The sequence below is a fragment of the Coenobita brevimanus genome, chromosome 12, assembly GCF_032717465.1.
Source record: "Coenobita brevimanus isolate Jiangsu-jjx chromosome 12, ASM3271746v2, whole genome shotgun sequence".
NCBI lineage: Eukaryota > Metazoa > Arthropoda > Malacostraca > Decapoda > Coenobitidae > Coenobita > Coenobita brevimanus.
The window spans coordinates 2,767,163-2,789,618 of NC_136965.1; the positions used below are offsets into that span (position 1 = coordinate 2,767,163).

Genomic DNA, 22,456 nt, shown 5'->3' on the forward strand with positions numbered 1-22,456 from the left:
AATTGCTCCTCCACTTCCCTCATATATTCTGCCTTCTTTCCACCCTCTTGTAACCTTTCTACCCTCCTTGTATGCACTACTTCCTCCTGTCCTTCCTTTCTACTATTTCTCCATTTCATTTGGATCTCGATTCTGACCACCACTTGGTGGTGGTCAGAAAGTCCACTCCCCAACCTCTATACACTCTTGCATTCATTACACACCCTTTCAGCCTCTCATCCACACACACAATCAATCATTGCCTTCCGTTCATTCAGTTCACCACCCACCCTTCTCATCACTCGCCACGTATACCTCTGGATCATTCTGTGCCTGAAGAAGGTATTGGCTATCACCAATCCCCTCCTGGCACAAATGTCCACTAAAGCACTGCCATTCTCATCCATCTCTGCAGGCACACCCCACTCAACAACTACTCCATCCACCTTCACGTATAATTTGCGATAATCAGTGAAGTCGTATGTTAAGCGCATTATCTAGCGAACATTTTTGCGGTTGCAAACTGTGCAGCTATGCTATGAAACGATTCATAAACGACATTATATCAATATGTTTTATAATAGTAAGTGATAATAAATGTCTTTCATGAAGTTTTATAAAGTTTGTAATGATTTTCCCCACATCGCATCTCTTTCACTAAAGTCTAGCACAAACACTGTGGACTACAGCAATAAAATCGTACGAGACTGGCTAAAGTGTTTCTATTAATACAGTACTATTATTATTACTGTAATCACTGTAAGGAGATAACGTGGCAGTAACCCTATTTTGTACGAAAAAGATCTTGTGGTTTGGTGGAATTTTCCGCCTCACTGGGCTATTTCCCGCATCAGACGGTCAAAGCACGCCTTGTTCTCTTTCAAATTGTTCTCCAGGCTGGGAGTAGCTACAGACATGCAACTTATTGCAAATGACAGTACAGTAGAAAGACTGAAGCTTGTCTGACAAAAATTTTAGCTCTTACAATTAAGGATAAGTGGCTTAAAACACAGATTGCAAACACACCATTTTTCCCCTTATTTCTCCGCGCTGAGCACATAAATTGTTGTCAAGGCCGCTGCAGCCGAAAGGTAAAGGCCTCTATGGCAGCCAAGATCCGACCGATCTGCAACATGGAGAGCTCTCCTGGTGTTTCTGGTGTTGTTGGCATCAATTTAACCTCCTTTTGTTTCACCTTCTGTACTGCATCCTCAATAGATGTTCCAGTAATTACATCTTCTGTTGCGGTGGCTTCACCAACATTGTTAATTTCAGATGTGGTTAATGAGACAGCTCGCACTATTTGGGAATCGTGCTATTTGATCACGTGCTAATTGGGACCAAGGTGTACACGCGGGCACACACTCGCACACAAACTTCAGTCACCTCTTTGGAATCAAATCTATATATGTCAAGGTTGTCAGTCTGATTGGGTTGCTCTAACCACCTGAAAACCAGGCACCATCAAGAAAGAGAAACAATTCCAATTGCTCCCACAGCATAAGTACAGTCTTTCTTATATGTCACTAAAAGGCAAAAATCAAAATTTTTTCATACAAGTTGAGGTAATTGGATGAAAAAGGCAAGTAAATTTACTGATAACAATGGATCATCAATAGGCAAGGTGACTATAAATTTCTGTGGAGTTAAAAGCAAAAAATAACATAAAAGGGTGATATGTAACAGGACCTTTCTGTACTTCCAATAATCTTTAGTAATACAGTATCATGAATCATGAACGTATTTATTATACAACATTTTAACAAACACTTTAATACAAGACAGTAATACAAAAACTGCTTATATATATATATATATATATATATATATATATATATATATATACAGTATATAGTAATGAATACTGTACATTCTTAACAAGATAGTTTCATAACATCAAAATAGTGTATACCAAATTAAACTATTTCTTATATCTATGCAGGTACACCTTAATATATCATTATCATGCCACTTTAGTATGAAGGACATAATTTCTGACTTCAGTCCTGTGATGGTAAGTTGTCACTTGTTAGCAATGGAAAGTCCAGCATTACACAACATACTTATGTGAAACATGAATCTATGAATGTCTGGTACAGCATGCATCAAATACATAACATTTTGGGAGGCAGTGTTCCATGCTTACATGGGTCAGCCTTATTAATCTGATGACCAGTTTCTAAGCTGAAGCCTATAACTGCACCTGTCACTGAATATTGTATTTCTATCTGTAAATCCACTAACCCAGGGAATGTCTTTCATGTTACTTTTGCCATCTTCTGACAATTTGCTTAGGACTGACTTTATAAACTAACTAGAGGGGTCAGATATTACTTTAACAAACCCCTTCAATAAAGACCTTTTCCTAAGTTGTAGAAAATGATGATGATGATGATGATGATGATGTAGAAAATCATCTGGTAACAGCAAAAGTAAACTAAAAATCACTTTATCCAGATTCAAGGGATTAAGGAGCCCTCATAATGTCTCTTCGTAATCAGTTTACTTCTGCATAAGGTGTATTGAAATTGTTATTTATGCACTGTAAAACACCAATGAAGAGGTGCTAGACAGCATTCTCAGCCACCAAGAATCCAGCCATATGTCCCCTAACCATGAGGTTCCTTCTTACAATAAGGTACAAAGTAAAACAGCTACCGGTATGTTAACAACAGCATATAATGGGGCAAGGAACCTTTTTGAACTAATTCTAACCATCAAATGATACACTCTGTATCATCACTCAAGAACTTTATCTTTTCTTCATCATTAGCATTCTCTTGCCTGGATTGTGCATAGTAACTTCTATGGGGCCATCTAACTCTCCTTTACCAGCACAAAGCTGATTGACAATGTTTACTATCATTTCCATTCCATCAGGAGTTTGCACATTCAAATTAGTTCCAGGTGGTACTTGTATGATAAATTTTCGTTGCTGGCCACTGACAGAAGCATTAATGTGAATTTCAGTTGGCTGTTGTACTTGCTTCTGTACCTGTGCAATAGGGAGCATATCACAATTAGTATTATCCAGGATTTCCTGAATATCATCTGTTCCTTCAAGCATTTCATCCTCCTCCTCTTCCTCATCCATCATATCAACATCATTTTCAGATAAATTTGCACCAGACTTTGCTTGCAGACTTTCAATGGTATTTGTTGCCTGACTCACAGCAGCTGCAATTACCTTATCTACTAACTCCTCATCCTGAGAATCCGTATCAGGAACAGTTTGTGTAAAGCTCAAAGTACCTTTACTTACTGAAACATCTGTCCCAACTTCTGGTTTTAAAGAATTCACAGGAGCTCTTGATATTTTATCATATTTCTCAGATTCAGTTGATGTCTCTTGTACATCTACTTCATTCTGACTCTCTCTATTGTCATCCGCTTCCTTCTTGATCATTAGGCTGTTGCTTGAGCCAGTATTTTGTTCATCCACATTAAGTGTGACCTCTACAGCCTTATCACTCTCCTTACTTTCTTCATCTTCATTATCAGGGATTACAACATGTGTCTCAGCAGCAGCCATTCTACTAGCAAGCCGTTCTTGTTTCTCTTCCATTTCAATTTGCTTAAGCTGTTTTGTGGCCAAGTCTATATCATTATCATAAAATTGTGGCACAGTTCCATCTGGAAGGGGATGGATATAGCGAATGTGATTTTCATAATACTCTCTTTTCCCAAACTTGAAACCACATGTGGTACATGCATAATAAATAGCCTTATCATGATTCTGCAGGTGAGCCTTGAGATTCTTACGATCTGAGAACTCCCTACTACATTTCTGGCATTTATATGGTTTCTGGTTTTTGTGCACTAACCTCTTATGCCTCTCCACATCCCCCTTTCTTGTAAACCTAGAGTCACACTCATTACAAGTGTGAGGTTTTTCGCCAGTGTGCGTTTTAAAATGCTGTTTCATAGATGACTCTTTCAGCATTTTGAAGCACATGGTGCACTCCACATATTTATCACCATCCCCCTCAACTCTTTTAAAAAGTGCATTATTTCTCCTCCTTGGTCTTCCACTCTTTTTTGAATCTTCTCCAAAGTCATTAAGAGCATCAAAAAACTCCTCCCCAACATCATGAATATTTTCAGCAGCCTCTGACAGTGCTCTTTGCAACTGGTCCAGTTCACCACCTTCTTCTTCATCTTCATTTTCATGCAGTTCTACTTCTTTTGGTTCCTGCTTAACTTTCACAGGCATAGATACTTTACCTGGCTTCCTCCCTCTTCTTGATTTTGGTGTTCTGTCTAAACAAGGCTCAAACTTTCTAACAACACCTCTCCCTGTGAAAATCATGCGAGGCTTAGCGTACATATTTTCTATTTCTGAAGTTACCATCTTCGCTCTCTTGCTGATTCTTGGTTCTCGACACACGGCATACTTTCTCTTTGCTGGTTTTACAACTGTTTCCTCATCAGAAAAATATTCTTCTGGCTCTTGTTTAATCTTTGGAGTGTCACTTTTGTCACCTTCCTCACTCATTTGTTTTTCATTAGATTCTGGATCACCAGTGGTCTGATTTTTATTTTGTATTTCAAGCTCATTAAAAACTGCACTGTGGTTATCAGTAATGCTTCTCTCCTGGTGCTTCTCATTCATACTTCCTTCTAAATCTTCACCACTTCCAGTTATTTCTTCTGTTCCAGACTGCTCACTCATATGCTCTGACTGTTCCTGACCTGGATCTCCAACATTATCATCTGATATGGTACACTTTCCTTGACTATTACTTGCATTCTCCGAACCTTTGCTTTCACTGGATTGCTCAGTTTCTTCTGTCAAATCTCTGAATTCTTCATGATTCTCAGAACCCTTTGCAAGCACAATGTGCTCAGGTGAAACCTGCTTTTTTGAGGATGTCTCACTTTCATGGGAAATTGTGGTAATGTCTTTTGGTGACAGTACTTTACTGCCAACTTTTCGTGGACCTTTGGGAGACTTTGGAGGACTCTTGTGGGCAGCCAGATAACTCTTCTCTCCATCATCCCACTCCTTACAAGAGGGACAGTTGCATCCTTCAATCTTCCCCTCCCATGATCCAAGCATGTGAAGAACTGGTATCTTCTTGCGACGAGTGCCTCCACACACAGACATCCTTCAATGCCTTACTGGTTCTCAAGCTTAACTATCTGAACCCTTTACCAACATCAACTTCACTGGCAGCAGTATACAATGAATGTTTGACTACTGTAACCATATGCCAGCAACACATGCAATGTCACCAATACAGTAATACCGTATGACCAAAATGTGTGAACGAATACTGATAAGAAATTCAGTATCATATATAATCAGTCCTCATTATAAATCAAGAATGTTAAAAAAATAAAAAAAGTCCATACAAATGGAGCTATAAACTGATGGAAACTGAGAAATCAACTTTTTAAGGAACAAAGGGACTTAAGCAGGCAATTTGGGAAGAATTTCAGAGAGCTTATAAGTGCAACAGTGCCTCAAAAATTAACTTATAAGGAGGACTCGCTGTACGGTACTTTACGACACTATTATGGAGCACTATCACTTTCACCAATGTCTTGTCCTTGGATGAGCAAGAAACTTAGCTTTACGTTAGCAAGATATCGTTGATGCCAGCTTCATCAGCACCTATGGGATAAAAAGAGAGCTGATGTTATTATTTAGTCACAGTGAAAAAATATATATATACTGTATAAACTATCAACACTAATAATATCAACTCTCTTTTTAAAAGAAAATTCTTAGAAAGTTATTAAATAATAAATGTTACTTTTTCTATACAAAAATGTCTTTTTAATTCGATTCTGGCTACCTACGAAATTTTTATCCAACTTAGGGGACACCTCTTTTAGGAGGGTTTAATGAACAATACATCTGACCTCTTCAGTCTCTCTCCAGCTAAGAGCAACTGTCTAAAGATAGCAAGAATAAAGTGAAGGACATCGCTATAATGAAGGGGTTAGCAATTCTATTACAGTAACAGACAGTAAATAACACAATGACATTAAAAACTGACAAAGTGCAGAAATCAAATAACAGATACTATCACACACTAAAGCTCACTGGTAATCCTCTGCCAGTGTTCTGTCCTGCCTTCCATATTCTTCAGTCATATCCCAACATCAGCCAGTATCCTGCCTCCCCATACTCTACTGCTGTGAGCCACATTTGCTGCCATATGAAAATATTTTATGAAATATTTTCCCATCACTACATTCAGCAGGGTGGTACTGACTGACTTTCACTCAATAGTATAGTAAATAAAGGTAGGAAGACATGGATATTGTACCTTACCCTGTTTTACATAGCTTTCTATCTTAAAGCCTAATCATCATGGAATTGGCTGGCAAATAAATCATATGCAATAAAATGTAAATTACCAATACCCATTAGCCTATGAATAAACCTGAATTCCATCAGCCTGAAGACATCACTTATAGTTATTTGAGCTGCCACTAGATGATTTCATTCAGATTAACAGAGCACCCCAAAGTGAAGGAGTTTACGGAGACTGTCAACCCTCTTTAGTCCTAAAAGTCTCCAGAACTGAATATCATCATCTGGAGATGGCAAGAATGAAATGAGACAGACATCCTCAGGCTGAAGGGATTAAAACATGACAGAATACATGTTAAAACAGTAAAGTTCATTATTACAGTAATCTTTCTTAAGCACCTACGGGAAAATATAAAGCACTAAAATTTATGACACATTACACTAGGTGAGAATGAGCAATATGTAAGATAAATTATATGTTAGAAGTACAGCAGACCAGATAAGGGGTTGGCGGTAAATGCAAATGTGTTACCTGTATGATATTATAGTAAAAAAAAAAAAAAATCCTTGGCATGAAAGGATGTCTTGTACTTTATTCTTGCTACTACCAGACAATTTTATTCAGCCTACTGGTAGTGGAGATGCTAATGAAGGATGTATCTAATCTTTCCAGTTCAATAAATTTATTCTAATCTCAATAAAATTGTCTGGTGCAAGCAACAAATGAAAAAATACAACAAAAATCACAATAAATGTTACATTTTGTGGCTCATAAATTTAGTAAACTTTCTTTATGTCACCCTGTGTAACTTTGGACCAAGTAGGTTGAAGGACCCCTCCCCCTCCAAAAAAAATAAAAAACATAAGAGTACACAAGGGGACTTTCTGTTAGTCATTCTACAGTACCATTTATGAAGCCTGTAATATGGTAGTTACTGCAGTGTCCCCTGGTTCACACTGACAAGAACTTGATGGATTGCAAAAACCTGTAGTTTGTCTAACTTAACCTGGTAGAGATTTTTTTGTATTGCAATCTATTCCATGTAGCACAATGGTTAAATATTACAATTCCATGGAGCACAAAGGTAAAATATTACAATACTATAGTCCTCAGACTATATTTTCCATTGCATTTGTAACTAGCAATATATACTGAAGTTAATCTCTTATAACATCTCTGAATTCGAGATGAGGAACACACTGAGGTGGTTTGGTCATGTGGAGAGGATGGAGGGTGAAAGACTGACGAAGAGAGTGTGTGTGAGTGAGGTGGAGGGAGGAAGAGGGAGAGGGAGGAAGAGGGAGGGGGAGGCCAAGGATGAGATGGAGGGATGGGGTGGAAAGGTATACGAGAGAGGGGGGTGTGAGTTGGGAGCAGGGCAGTGAAATGGCGGGGGACAGGACGACGTGGAGGCGATTTGTTTGTGGCCACCCCAAACGGGATTGAGGCGTCTGGCAATAGATAGATAGAATTTGAGATAGCAATTTTCATCATCATCATCATCTGGACCTCCTTTCCCACCCTGGGGCAGGGTGAGCAGTATCAACATCCAGACAGCCCATGTCTGCCCAATATAATGGGCCATGCTTCCATTCACTCATCATTCAAGACCCCGGAATCCTGGCTCTACCTAATACCCCAACAAACTTTCACCACATTCTGTAGCTTCATATAAACATATCCGATGGTGTCAATCAGAACTCTGACACATTAAAATGGGGTGCCAAATCCCTGATCACGCACTTCTCACAACATTCATCCAGCCACCTCGATCTCTTGTCAGTCCTCTAGCCTCATCGACTTCCAAACCTCTCTTCCTCATCCACCATATCCCTCCACCTTCTCCTTGGCCTACATCGCCTTCTTCCTCCTTCATATTCGCTCAGACATACCATTTTCACCACTTTAATGTTATCCATTTTCTCCACATTACCATACCATCTCAGTAAACTCCCTTCGATTCTGGTGTCCGCAAACTTCCTCACTCCGTATCTTTTACAAATCACATTATTTCATATCCTATCCACTCTCTGTACTCCATATACATTCCTCAGCATTCCCATCTCCATTGCTCTCACTCATGACTTTTCATTTTCATGCCACACCATAGTCTCACACCAATACGTAAAAGCTGGCACTAACACTCTTTCATGAACTTCAGAAGGTGATTCTTGAAGTCATTCTACAGATGAGTATAGAGAATGCTAGAGATCAAGCAGCAAGGAGAACTGATACTAGGCAACTAATACCAATGTAGGCAAGCATGTTGGAGCCATTTTTAATGAAATGGTGACTAAATAAAGAATGTATATTAGATTTGCAATAGTTATGGAGTACAAGGCATTTAAATATGAATGGTGATAATGGTAAAAATTATTTATTTCCCGTCCAGTTGCTGTTGATCAGCTGCAGTCTGTTGGGCTGAGCATGCCCACCAACTGCTGGAGAGCAACCATCCCTGCAGGGCCATCACTGCAGTGGACTGAAGATCCTTTACAACTGACATCATTTCAATATTGTGAGCTGGGGGGATTAATGAGGAGGTAGTTTGGTACCCGAGTGGATGCCCCATTTGTGTGTCTGAACCCAGGTAACAGGGGCACCACAGCAGGGTCCACTTAACCCCATTATTTGATTATATGGTTACCACCCACTGCTGTAAATTGTTTCCTGGGTTGACTGAGTGAGTAAGAAAGTGATGTATGGAACTGATGAGGTTAGGGAACTGAATGGGGATCAAGTTAGCTGCAGGAATTTTGTAGCTGCAGAGAAAAGTACGAGTACAATGATTTCACACCCCTGTTTTTACCCAGTGATGCAAGTCATCAGAAAGACATTATATAATAGGAAATGTCAACTGCATAAATATGGACACTTATGTCAATGACATGGAGTCAGGATTCCATGAGCTTGAATGATGAGTGAATGAGAGTGGCCCATTTAACTGTGAAAGCTGTTGACAGTTCTCCTTCTACCATTCCCCCCCACCTCTGGATTATACCCTACCCTATCCTTGGATAGGTAAGGTGGTTGGAATTATAATGATAACAATTACTTCATGGCTAAGTACACAACACTACCAATGAGATTAAGCACTGTTCTGAATCCAAGTAATCATGATCCCAACCTCCTCTCCACTCATGGATGGGTTGAGGTACTGTACAAGCGGAGGCACCCATCATCCAGTCCCTCAGTGTACTGCACTCTATAGGTGAATCTTGACAGCATGGCAAGCCATATGGTTTCTCTGGCACTATGAATGGTTGGTAACTTATAACCCTGTCTTTCCTCTGGGTCTAGCAAAAGGGAGAGGTGGCAAGGTTTACTGTTTCTCCACCCTCTATTTGTACTCACAGGTAAAGGTACAGAGAGCCCATCCATATAATTTTAACAGAAAAAGCACTTCCTCAATGATACAAGTAAACTCTACCGTCAAAGTCACTATTCCTCACCTACAACTCCAAGATCGAGAAATTTACAAGATGATAAACAAATATTTCTAATAGTAAGCAGTGTGAAAATACAGCATCATTTCGTTTATAAAGGCTCCAACATGCTTGCATGCGTCAGCCTTGGTCACCAAATGGCGGCTCTCCACGTTGCTCGATCTTTGGTAGCCTCCCTATTCATTTCCTTATCCTTGAGGTCACACTATATGACCTCATCCCAGGTCTTTTTTGGTCTGCCTTTCGTCACCTCATCCCCGGCGTTCACACTTCTCGCTTTCTGAACCCAACTGTCATCCCCCATCCACTCCACGTGCCCTTTCCATTCACCATAACACCAATACACTTCAGCTCCAATCTACCTCTTAACTCATCCATTGTAAACCTAGACTCTCAGGCCTCGCACTCAAGGATGCAGTGCACGTTCAACTAATCATTGTCAATTCTGTACGTTTGAGCCTACGAATATCCTCTTCCTTTTCTGCCCAGGTCTCACTATCATACAGCAATATACTCCTAACATATCCTGCATACACATATTCCTTAGCATGGAGGGAGTGCCCTCGCAATGGCAGGAGAGGCAACAGCAACCTGAACCACAATAATATACCATGTCCAAAAGGACACACACACAAAAGGACAGACAGAGAAATAAAGTGGTGACATTAACATGGATAGGTAAGTATATCCTGCAATGAGGATGAGACATGGCAGTTATAACTAGAAGTTGTAAAAGCTAACCACCAGGTAGACGAATACTAACTTACATAAAATGATAGAATTCACAAGTCACATACGTATGGTATATCCTTATAAGAAAATAAATGGGTGATATTCTCAATACTTCCACGGTCTAAGAAAAATAACATAGGTAATTACTGTATTCTATACAGCCAACTAAATGAGGAAGTCAGAGTGGAGAGAGAGAGAGAGAGAGAGAGAGATGAAGAAAACATTTACGATAACACTGCCCTTCCGTAACAGGGAATTGTTCTTAAGCTGTATATAAGAAGTTTATATCTCTGCATACAAAATGTACTGAGGGTGGTTTCAACATGATTTTCGTTCTAGATCTCAAGAAAATCAGAATCTATAAGATATTTCTGTGGCACTCTGGACTTGCAGCTGCTCCCCTAATGTAACCCCTACAAACATCAAGGGTCTATTGGAGACAACCTTCTCACTAGTATTTCACCTCCTCTACTTCTCATTTTTCTCTACTGGTTAATATTCCTAAGCTGGGAGAGGCTTGGTATATTCCTCTGCCCATGGATGATTCTCTCTTACATGAAGTATCAGGCAGGAAATAATGGACATGCCTTAACTACGAAGTAGAGGAATACTAGGTGAACTTGTCCTTGATTGTGCAGCAAAAATAAATGTTTATAAATATTATCTACACGCTGCCAAAAAATAAAATGTGAGAAAAAGTATTTTATTATTAGGTTATTCTTGCTACCACAAGATGATTTTTCTAAAACTATGAGAAGGCCCATTAGCCTAAATGTGAAGGAGTTAATGATAGCTATATCTAACCCTTCTAGTTAAAAGTCAAACCTATGAAAACATACATCATCTAATCCTGTGTTGCCCCATGATGCAGTGTAGAAGCCCAGAGCTAGGCAAGTTGGTCCTGACATTTAAGATGAAAGTGACCAGCCTCACTCATCCCTGAGTGGCATTACGTGAGCAATAAACCCCAACCATCCCTTGCATATAAACTGACACAGGCTCAATCTGGATGAGGGAAGGGGGGAGGGGGAAGCAGGAATTAAATGGATATTATGTGACTAGACATAAGGGGCTAATATCTTCAACCCTGGAATATCTTTTGTAAGCCAAATTAATGTCTATCTTTATCCACAATGAAATGTGAATGGTGTTCCAGGCTGATGATTACAGAAATAATCTCTAACCTCTTCAGCCTGAGGATCTTTCATAATTTGAATGATATAGGCTGATGTTAACCAAAATAATAAAAATGATGTCCCAGGTTAATGAAGTTATTAACAAAAAACACAAGTCATCGTACTGTTACTTACAAAAGATTCACAAGCAAAAGGAAGTAGACCACATGGATGGACCGAACAGCATCATATGCCACGAACACTCCAACACACCGAAAGAACTTTGTGATGAGTAGGAGCCACACATACCTGAAAGAATTTACTGATAAAACAAGAAAGAAAAAGTACATACTGGTACATAAAAATGACTCCATGCTTCCTCTAACCCTGGGACTACAAGTTACACCTCCAGCTCTGTCTATGAGACAATGCAAATCACAAATCGGGCTATGCCAAACAAATGTGCTCATTATGTGCACTGGGAAGGCTCTTAGAGCAAGTAATACTGTGCTCCACAGGTAAATGAATCCTTGTACAAAAGCTAGCCATTTTACAGCTGATGCCTTCTATGGACTAGAAGCAAAAACCTAGTGCTCAAACCATCTGATTACTTCCCAATAGTTGCTGGAAACTATTAAGGAAAAAAAAAAAAAAAATGTGTAACAAGATCTGCAAAACTGAGTCTCAATCTGGATTCTGACTGAGTTCCCTACCTAAGCGCAATGCATGTGTGACTGCTATCAAGTCTGTAGACACTACTATCATGACAGTACATCCCTGAGTTGATGGTATCCATTAATTTATTAGCTAAGAAACACTGAATGATGCATAACAATTTCATACAGCATTTACCATGTCCTCATCTAAACCTCATTTACTCAAAGTGGTTTCAACAGCTAAGTGACTAAAGAACTATATAAAACCTTAAGTTGCTTGTGACTCTTTATTAAACTGACTTAAAGTCATAACTGAGTATGATTTTTTTTTTTTTTTTTTACTCTAATCATGAACCAGAGACATGTCTTACAGTTCTATGTATTGCCAAAAGTCTTATTCCTGTAAGGGGGGGCCTCAAACATATCGCCTCCATGTCACCTTGTTCCCTGCCATTTCACCGCTCTTCCCACAACTTACACACCCTCTCTCATATACCTTTCTACTCCATCCTTCCATCTCTTCTTCAGTCTTCCCCTTCCTCTCCCCCCTCCACTTCACTCACATACCGGTACTTTCCAAGTTAGTTTCTCACTCTCCATCCCCTTCACATAATAATTTAGTTTTACACCAGGTATCCCCAAAGGGTTAAGGCATTGCCTCTGGGTAGAGGACTTTGGATTGGTGTATGTAACACTTTATGACTGGATGCCCTTCCTGATGTCTACCAATGACCCTTGGGTGGATTTGATCCTCCAACCCTTCCGTCAGAGCAGAGCGCTCTAACCCACTGAGCCACGGCTGCTACATTCCATCCTCTCCACATGGCCAACCCATCTCAATGTATTTCTCCTTACGCTTTCTATGACATCCACACCACAAAACTCCTTCACTTCCTCATTTGTTAGTCTCTTTCCATGTAACTTCACATGCAACTCTCAAATAACTCATTTTCACTGTTCTCACTCTTGACTTGTGTCCTTCCAACAAGGTCTACGCTTTTGCTTTTATACATTAGAGTGGGGATCACAATACTGTCATGCAGCAACATTTTTACTTCCATGCTCAAATCCCTATTACTTATCACTGCTTTCAATGAGCCTGCAACTTCTCTTCCCTGCTGTACCTTTTCAAGCACTTCATCCTCCAACCTTTCATTCTTACTCATCACACTACTCAAGTACTTAGATGCAGCCACATTTTCCATTTCCTCATTATCCAGCCTCACTGTGCATTAAATGACTTCATTTCTCCTGAAGACCACAACTTTACTCTTCCCTACATTCATCTTCAGATTCCGTTTCTTACACTTTCCCAAAGTCTTGCAGTTCCCCTTTGTCTTCACTTAACAATACAGAATTATCTGCAAACAACAGAAGAGTTAGTTTTCAAATGCTGCCCCCTCTCATTAAGACCAATCCAACATCCACTGCCCTACTTTGTATGTCTTTTATAACTCCATCCATATACAAACTGAACAACCATAGAGACATGATACATCTCTAATTCAATCAAACATTCAGATAGAAACCTTCACTCAGTTCATCATCCAAAGGCACTGTAGCCCTAGCACCCTCACACATACTCTTCATGGCTTTCAACAGCTTCCCATATACTCCATATGTTTTTAATATTTTCCTCATTCCTTCTTTATCCACTCTGTCACATGCTTTCTCCAAATCTATACAGGCAGCATACAAAATCTTTCCCTTCTCTTAAAATTTTCCCACAAAACACCTTAGGATGGATATCAGATCAATATAACCTCTCCCTGAAAATTCCATTCTTCTCCAACTAATTCCTCTGTTATTTCTCTAACTCTGACAATAAGTATCCTGCCATATATCTTTTCCTATTACACTACAAAGACAAATGCCCCTATGATTACCACACACTTTGATTTTCCCATTGTCCTTTATTATACCTGGCTTGCAATCCGGGACTCTACCTTCCTCCCAGGCCAATCTGAAAATCTTCCATATCGATTCCACTACTATTTCTCCCTCATGCTTCAGCATTTCACCACCACCACTCAAAGTTGCTTAATTTAAAAGTGGCATTCTGTTGCAAGTGTCAAAGACTTTCACCCATTTAGCTATGGGATATTTTTGTTATATTATTCATATCTGGAAATTTTATTCAGCCTTATGGCCCTTTCTGAACTAGAGGGGTCAGTATAGCCTGAAGAAATTCCTTCAATGCTACAGATCCTTTCCAAGTTTATTAAAATTGTCGAAAGGCAGCAGGAATAAACTACAGCAGACCCTCGTTATAAACTCTAAAGCATCTGTTGTAATTCAGCCAAGCCCTATGCCAAATAAAGTGAAATCCTGGATATTGCATAGTAACTCCCCAGTGGCTCAACATTCGGCATCCAGCAGGATATTGTGTTACTATCTGCCTTGGCCCTCTATCCTAACAACTTTCCCTTGAGTAAAAGATGAAAACTAAGCATAACACACGATACAGTACTGATACAGTATAGGAATACTGTACAGTACAATCCCATTAACCAGGAAGCTTGGGGAATTTACCTTCCAGGTTACTTATTATTCCCAGATATCTGATATATACTCTTATACACTGTAGTATATACACTAGCACTCACATCCAGGGCCACACAAACAATTCCATTTGATGCATAACCTCTTCTTCAGCACAACCCATAGATGCAACACACGATTGCAGTGTCTTGCAGTAGTGCAAAATGCACACAGTAAGCTCATTTTGTTAAACATTATTTGTTACTTTATTCAGAAAACATGGAAAAATAAACTGAAGAAAGTAAGTGAAGGGTGAAGTGACAATGGTAATGCAAGGAATAAATTGGTGGGCTGTGCCATATACACAACTGTGAGCAAGGGAGTCATGATAATTCTGTTGTACAACACAACACTACTTTCCACATCATCAGAGCACTGGAAATGAGTTATTTGAGAGGAACATGTGAAGGAAGAATGCAGGTGGGAAAGGCTGCGGGTGTGTCTGGGTTGACTGCTGAAATGATGAAGACCTAAGGTGATATACGAGTGGATCTGGTTACTGATTTGATAAATCTGATTATATATGAATGTTGTCCCAGGTGACTGGCTGAAGAACGTAATTGTAAATGTGTACAAGGAGATGGGTGATGCCCTGGAAAGAGGAAAGTATTGAGGCATAAAACTTTTGGACCTGATAATGATGGTAATGGAGAGAGTCGTAGAGGGTATAGGGGGAAGAGTGAACACTGATGAGATGCAGCTTGGGTTTATGCTGGGCAAGGAAACCACAGAGTTATTTTCACTGTCCAACAGCTTCAGAAAAAATATATAGGAAAGAAAGGAAGCAGTACTTTGCTTTTACTGATCTGGAGAAGGCCTTTGATGGAGTTCCTAGGGAGGTGATGTAGTGGGCAATGAGGGAACTTGGGATCAAGGAGTGGCTGGTTAGAGTGTTTATGGCTATGTATGGGGGTGCTCACACCCAGGTGCGAGTGAATGGAGATCTGAATGATGAGTTTTCCATGAATGTTGGCATGAATCATGGGTCTGTCTCGAGCCCCTTACTGTCTGTGTCTGATGCCCTCTCACGTGACTTCAGAAACGGACTCCCGTGGGATATATATGCTGATACCTGGTATTGACTGCACAGAATGAAGGGGAAGCAGTGGAAAGATTTAGGAAATAGAGAGATGGAATGGGACACAATGGTTTGAGAGTAAATCTGGGTAAAACAAAAGTGGAGATATCTAGGGACATGTTGGTACTGTCAAAGCAAGAGGAGTGTGGCCATGTGCAGTTTGCCACAAAGGTGTGAGATGTAACTCCATCTTGTGCAAATTTTGTAAGGGTGCAAAAGAAATGTAGTGGCACTGGAGGGAGACTGCAAGATAATACTGATTTTGTGTGTGCGGTGTCATAGAGCACGCAGAGATTGTCAGAAGTGAGAGGACTGATCTTGCTGGTGAGTCTCTTGAGTGTATGGAAGAGTCCTATTATCTGGGAGACATGTTATGTGCTAAGCTGCGAGCTGACTAGCTCTGTGACTAGGGTAAGGAGTGGTTGGAGGAAGTTCAAGGAGCTGTTGCCTCTCCTGACACTGTGAGGGCTCTCCCTCCCTGCTAAGGGATCTTTGTACATCACATGTGTTAAGAGTGTAATGCTGTATGGTAGTGAGACTTGGGCAGTAAAGGAAGAGGATATCTGCAGGCACATGTGGAGAGAATGGAGAATGAAAGACTGACTAAGAGGGTGTATGTAGGTGAGGTGGAGGGAGGGAGAGGGAGGGGTAGACCAAGGATGAGGTGGAGGGATGGAGTTGAGAGGTATATGAGGGAGGGGGGGGTGAGTTGGGAGGAGGGGAGTCAAATGGTGGGTGACAGAGTGACTTGGAGGCGTTTTGTCTGCGGCCACCCTTTGCGGGATTAGGGCGTCGGGCTATAGATAGATAGATAGATAGACAAATGTAGAGAAATTACAATGATTTGATGGATTTGTAGTGCATCCTTGAATGCGAGGCCTGGAGGGGCTGGGACTGGGACCGAGGAGTTGAGAGGAAGAATGGGACTGGAGTGTACTGGTGTCGTGAGGAGGAGGGGTAGATTGAGATGGTTTGGGCATGATGAGAGGACAGAGTATAACAAGTGGGTGTGGAAGGTGAGAAGTGTGAATGTCAGGGGTGGGGTTGCAAGTGGCAGACCAAAAAAGACCTGGGAAGAGGTCATAGAGTGTGACCTCAGGGGTAAGAGACTAAACAGGAAGGCTGCCTGAGATTGGGCAGCATGGAATGCCACCATCAGATGACCAAGGCCGATGAATACATGCATGCTGGAGCCTTTATAAATGATGCGATATAATTTACCTTCCAATCTGATTACATATGGTAATCAACTAAGCTGAAAAGTGGTTATGGAGATTTGTCAGGTGAAAATAAATCAACTATAGAATAACATCATCATGCAACTGTAATTAGAGTACAGTACCATGAAAGATTTGCTGCAGGGTAAATCACTCGACTAGCTGACTCCTCGCTCAGCCCAAGGTTTGAATTGCTCCGCATCCTTGTCCAGCCCACACCTGAAAAATATAAATTCCGTGCCCTGTAAGATTAAGTATGGCTACAGTGTCAGTAATCTTTTTGGATATTCCTTAGTGATACTAAGATTAAAATAATTAGAGAGAGAGAAAAAAAAAAACTATCAAAGTTCCACCAACACAACAAAGCTGGCCTGTGTTTCCTCCAAGCTAGACTATGAGGGGGGGAGGGGAATAATATGGTAAACTTTCTTGTAAGCGTTGATGTGTTAACCAGCATGTGTCATTTTCTGTCACAGCAAATGGGAACCAATTTTTAAAAATCCACTGGAAGCCTAAAATTTGAAATCCACACCATTCAGTGGGAGTCCTGTCACCAAAACACTGATGTAAGTCTTGTCACCAAAATACTGCTTTTGATGTTACCATATCTGGCAATTTTCTTTTTAATTTGTGACCTGTATGTCGCTACCTTTGGTTTTCTTCTCATATTCATTATCAAATATGTATACCCCTCCTCTTCAATACGTTTCATACTTTTATTTCCTCGTGTTGGCTATCTTGTCCCAAAATGGATGACAGTGTGTCAATCCCCCCCATACCCCAGGGCCACTGCTTTGCCTCTCCCTCAAATTCTCCACTATACTCCCCATGTGGCACCTGTGCATGTGTTGGAGTTCGTTATGCTTCATCTCTGTCCTTCTCCATGTTGTGCGGGCCTCCTGCCATTTGTTGGCATGCATCTTAATGGCACCTCCAACTGCCTGGCACACTAAGAATGCCTTATCCCTTGAAATGAAGTGGGAGATTATCGAAAAACTGGACAAGGGATAGAGCATAAGAAAGGCAGAGGTGATGGTGTTGTACAATATCACCTCCCATGCCACTGGACCATGGGATTTAATGCCACTAACTACAAGGGATTTACTCTTTCAAGCAATTCTCCTGCTACTCTCTGAAGAATTGATGCTTCCTAATGTCTTCTCTCTTAATGGGGAACTTTCAGCGCATCGTCTGCTACCAAATTTGGTCCTACGGCAGCTCTTTCCCAGTTACCATGCGTATAAAATTTGTGGATTATTTTTACTCCCTTGTCAAACTGTGAGATACAGTAATGGCATATATCATTGAAAATAGTAAAATATTACTTAGAAAATTCATAACCAATTTGAATGATCTTTTTAATTTGTGCAATTTCATGAGTTACGATGGTAGACTCGCTTTTTAAAGGTTAGTACCGGTACATCACAAATTCTCTTTGCATAAATGCTATTTTGGTTGTTGGATATTGTAGCTGATCCCATACATATATGAAGTCCCAATCATTAAAATTTTTAACACCGATTTTCAACATGACAGTCATTGTCTTACCTGAAATTTATTGGTCTGTAAATTCTACCTCTTAACATTTCTCCAATTTTTACCTCTTAACATTTCTCCAATAAACTCACGCATACGCACCAGAGGGACAGTCCCGGATTTGAGAAAAGGCCATTGAGTGTTTACAAAAACAGATGATGGCTAAACATTGTTGGAGAAGAATAAAAATGTAGTTGGCAAAAAGTCTTAATGTGCTGCTACCTAAGGTGTACAAGAAACCATTTGGCTAGTCACCCAGTATAAAGTCACCCACAGACAGAAGGAAGAGGAAAGAATGAAGGAAAGATAGATAGAAGAGGGAGTGTAAAGTCACCCGTAGACAGAAGGACGAGGAAAAAATGGAGTAAAAAACGAGAGTAGAGGAGGGAAAGAAAGGTGGAGGAAAGGAAAGGACACACACCTAAGAGCAGCACTATATGCTGTAACCTAATAAATGTTGAATATTGTTTTCTGTGATAAGTGTTTTCTTACCCATTTCTTTTTTCATAAACTCTTACCATTGTGACTACACAATTATTTTTACAGTTGTTACAGTTTCTACATTTCTTATTCCTAACTACCTGTTAACCTGTAAGTGCATACTCCCAAGAAAATACACATTCAGACCGGAACAAACTGCCTTCGTGGCATGTGTAATATAGACAGAAGTCGTACCAAGACTCCAGTGCCATTTAGCATCATGTATGTTCCTTCAATTTTTGGAAGGGATGGTAAAACAAATAAAACATGTACCACTTGATGATCAGGTAAGCCTCTGAGCCTCGGAAAAAGTGATGTCAGAAGCCTAACTTTTCAGTCTGATGATATACAGTTTTATTCTTAATGCCAAACGATTTTACCAATTAGAATACTTATACTGAAAGAGGTTAATGAAGCTGTATTATCCAGTTCAGTCTCCCCTGAACTGAACAAAGTCGTCAAAATAAAGAATAAAATGATTTACATCCTCATAGTGAAGGACGTAATCACACTCATGTAGCAGCACTTGGCTAACTTGTAATTGTCTTTTTTGTATCCTCATTGTATAAAACAAGGTACATCATACGAATCGTGCAAATATTGGACTTCGAAACCTTGGTTAATCGCCATAATAATCTAGTAAATGAACCGTATACACATCTGCCTTAACCGACAGCTAGATAAAAGTGAGCTATGTTTTATCCCACCATGGGGACGGTCACCTATGACGTATGGAAACAGATGTCAAGTGGCGGTATTAGGCAAATATTGACTTTCAGAAAACTAAGGAAGCTTCAAGAAAGCACTATTCTTACTCAAAAAGATGATACGAATGTAGATATGAATGCCAATTGCACTGAACTCATCAGTAACACAACGAAATGACTGTGTGTAAGAGATTGCCGGATGGAAGCCCAATGTATGCATTAGCATAATACCCAGTCAAAAGTATTCATTCATGGGCGTGTTATTTTTTATCGAGTATTTAAGTGACTTTAATGGTGTATAGTGTTGCTAACTCTTGTACATTTATCCAGATATATAGAATAGTCACAATAGTTATGTTACTTTTCCAGGTCTAGGACCGAAATAGGGCTCACCAGCCAGGTAGCAGATGACACCTGAAAGTCCCTCATTCTGTCATGCATGCCTCACATCTCTCTCTCATTATGCTTGGTTTGGTCTGCCTATCCTCTTTCTGTATCTATTTGCAGGTAAAACTGATGAGGTTGTACATTAGATCCATTTGCAGGTAAAACTGATGAGGTTGTATATTAAATCTATTTGCAGTTAAAACTGATGAAGTTGTATATTAAATCCATTTGCAGGTAAAACTGATGAGGTTGTATATTAGATCCATTTGCAGGTAAAACTGATGAGGTTGTATATTAGATGTCTTCAAAATTATGCATATCCACAACTTTAAGAATCCATCTCTATGATAAGTTATAGTTTATTGAGCAAAAAATGCTAACTTAAACTATATGATAGCAGCTCACCTCCATTCACCTAGACCTCATTCAGTGGCACCACATGGGAGGCTTCTCTCTCCTCTGCCATTACTCATGAATGATGCTTGTAATGTATCTGACTGAAAAAACGCCTAAAACAGTAAAAATAAACAAGCTGTACTATATAAAATACGTACGGTTCTGTGTAATGACACCAACTACCGTTAGTGAATTAGTAACTTCCTATTGGTAGTACACAGGATTAGGCTATATCTGAAGCCCACAAGAGTTAATGTCAGCATCCAGAGCCGGTATCCGAGAAATAATTACCTATTACTACCCGTAAACTTAACCGTGCCACACTACAACACAATCTGGGTATGTAATCACAATAACAGCATCACGTATTTGTTTCTAACCTTCTTGGTATGACTAACGTATGTACTGTGGTTAGTTATGTAAAATCTACCACGTATCATACATTCAGAGAAGAGTACTTGTAAGTTGTATCATTGTGCAGGGGTAGTGGGTACACTTGGAGCCAATCTTATGCGCATAACACCACCTTCCCCACAGTTGGCCTGACAATAACAAACATGGCTGACTTGCGCAAGTTTCAATAATGTATAGCAATTATACGACTACTCACCTCATATGACAAGCTAAAAGTCCCGGAAATGTGAAGGATTATCTTTATATAACTTCTTTAGCGTCGTTTACTTGATGTATAGAAAGGTATAATCCACGCTGTACGAATACGTGTTGTTCCAAGCGACGAGAAAATCAATGTATGAAACGCCGCCATTCGCGGGATATCGTCTCTCCTGATGAACGAGTTGCCGACAAGCCAATTTAATTTCACACTTGTTTGCAAAAATATACAATGTATAACATTTATTTAAAACAACATTCAACTTCACAATTTCAGCCACACATACGTAACTTAGTGGCTCAGAATACATCAGGATACCCTAATAATTACTTTAAAACTAGTAGAAGATGGTATACAGTACCGACAGCAATCAGCATCATAACTCCCGAAAAGAAAATGCAGTTCATTTACAGTTTTGATCATATTATAGTATACATCACGTGTCTTCAAATTCGATAGTAACGCAGATTATATTCATTTTAGGAATTTTACATCTTGATTCTCCGTCACCTTCATCTGTCCCAATCTTCTCATATCATCTATTTTAGTTATTACCTTTCCTTTTTGTTAGAAGTTCATTTATGTACTTGATTATTCATTAATTTACTATTGTTTTTCTTCCTGTTTTGCCATGTCTCTCAAAACGTTACTTTCATTTCGTTTGCTTTAATGTACAGCATCTCTGTGCACAGTCAGCCACCAGAATCAACTGTCCAACTGTATGTAACTGTAATTGTATTGGCTGAAGAAGGTGTATGGCAAGACCCACAACCCTTCATTTGTTGTATATGCACTTTGTATACCTTTTACAACAGTAAATATTTCAAATCAAATAAAAAATCGTCCTGTTTAGTCCTCTGCAAGTCTGCCTCCATGATGGAGACTCCAATCTCCATCCACGGGATGTCATTAAGGATCTCCGGTTAGCAGTGTAGGACCTATTCCGCAGACTCCAGCGAGTCGAGAAGCGTTTGCAACATCAGGGACTAGTCTGTCAAGTCTGACATAGAAAGCGGGGATTCTGCGGCAGAGTGCGAAGCGTCTGAGACTTCCGGCTGTCCAAGTCAATGGCCATGGTGGTGTGGCGGAGACTGCGGGTGGACAACCGAACGCAAGGGGTACCCGTGCAGGGAGAGAAACTAGGGCTCCCATTCTCAGGTTGGAAAGCCTGTTCAAGGGGGGTTCGATGACATGCGCCGAGACCTGGCAGGAACGACAAAGGTTCTGGATCAGTTAATGAAGGAATTGAATTCCAGTGGTTATCTCCATTTATACCTTTCTAACCTGGCATGTAAATGGCTTTTATA

At 40.0% G+C, this 22,456-nt stretch overlaps 2 protein-coding genes across 2 annotated transcripts in view; both read right to left on the minus strand.

Annotated features, from left to right (window-relative positions):
- Positions 1-21,022, minus strand: part of LOC145413253 (proton-coupled zinc antiporter SLC30A5-like) — a 69,949-nt gene extending 48,927 nt beyond the window's left edge. The window contains exons 1-3 of the mRNA XM_080282986.1: positions 20,917-21,022; positions 17,156-17,249; positions 11,734-11,847 (exon numbers count right to left, since the gene is read on the minus strand). Of these exons, the coding sequence (XP_080139112.1) occupies positions 11,734-11,847; positions 17,156-17,232 (191 nt within the window). The 5' untranslated portion in view covers positions 17,233-17,249; positions 20,917-21,022. The remainder of the gene's footprint in view (positions 1-11,733; positions 11,848-17,155; positions 17,250-20,916) is intronic.
- Positions 1,833-5,302, minus strand: LOC145412386 (uncharacterized). The gene has a single exon (XM_080282277.1). The coding sequence runs from the start codon at positions 5,084-5,086 to the stop codon at positions 2,732-2,734; it is 2,355 nt and encodes a 784-aa protein (XP_080138403.1). The 5' UTR covers positions 5,087-5,302; the 3' UTR covers positions 1,833-2,731.
- Positions 21,023-22,456: the final 1,434 nt, after the last annotated feature.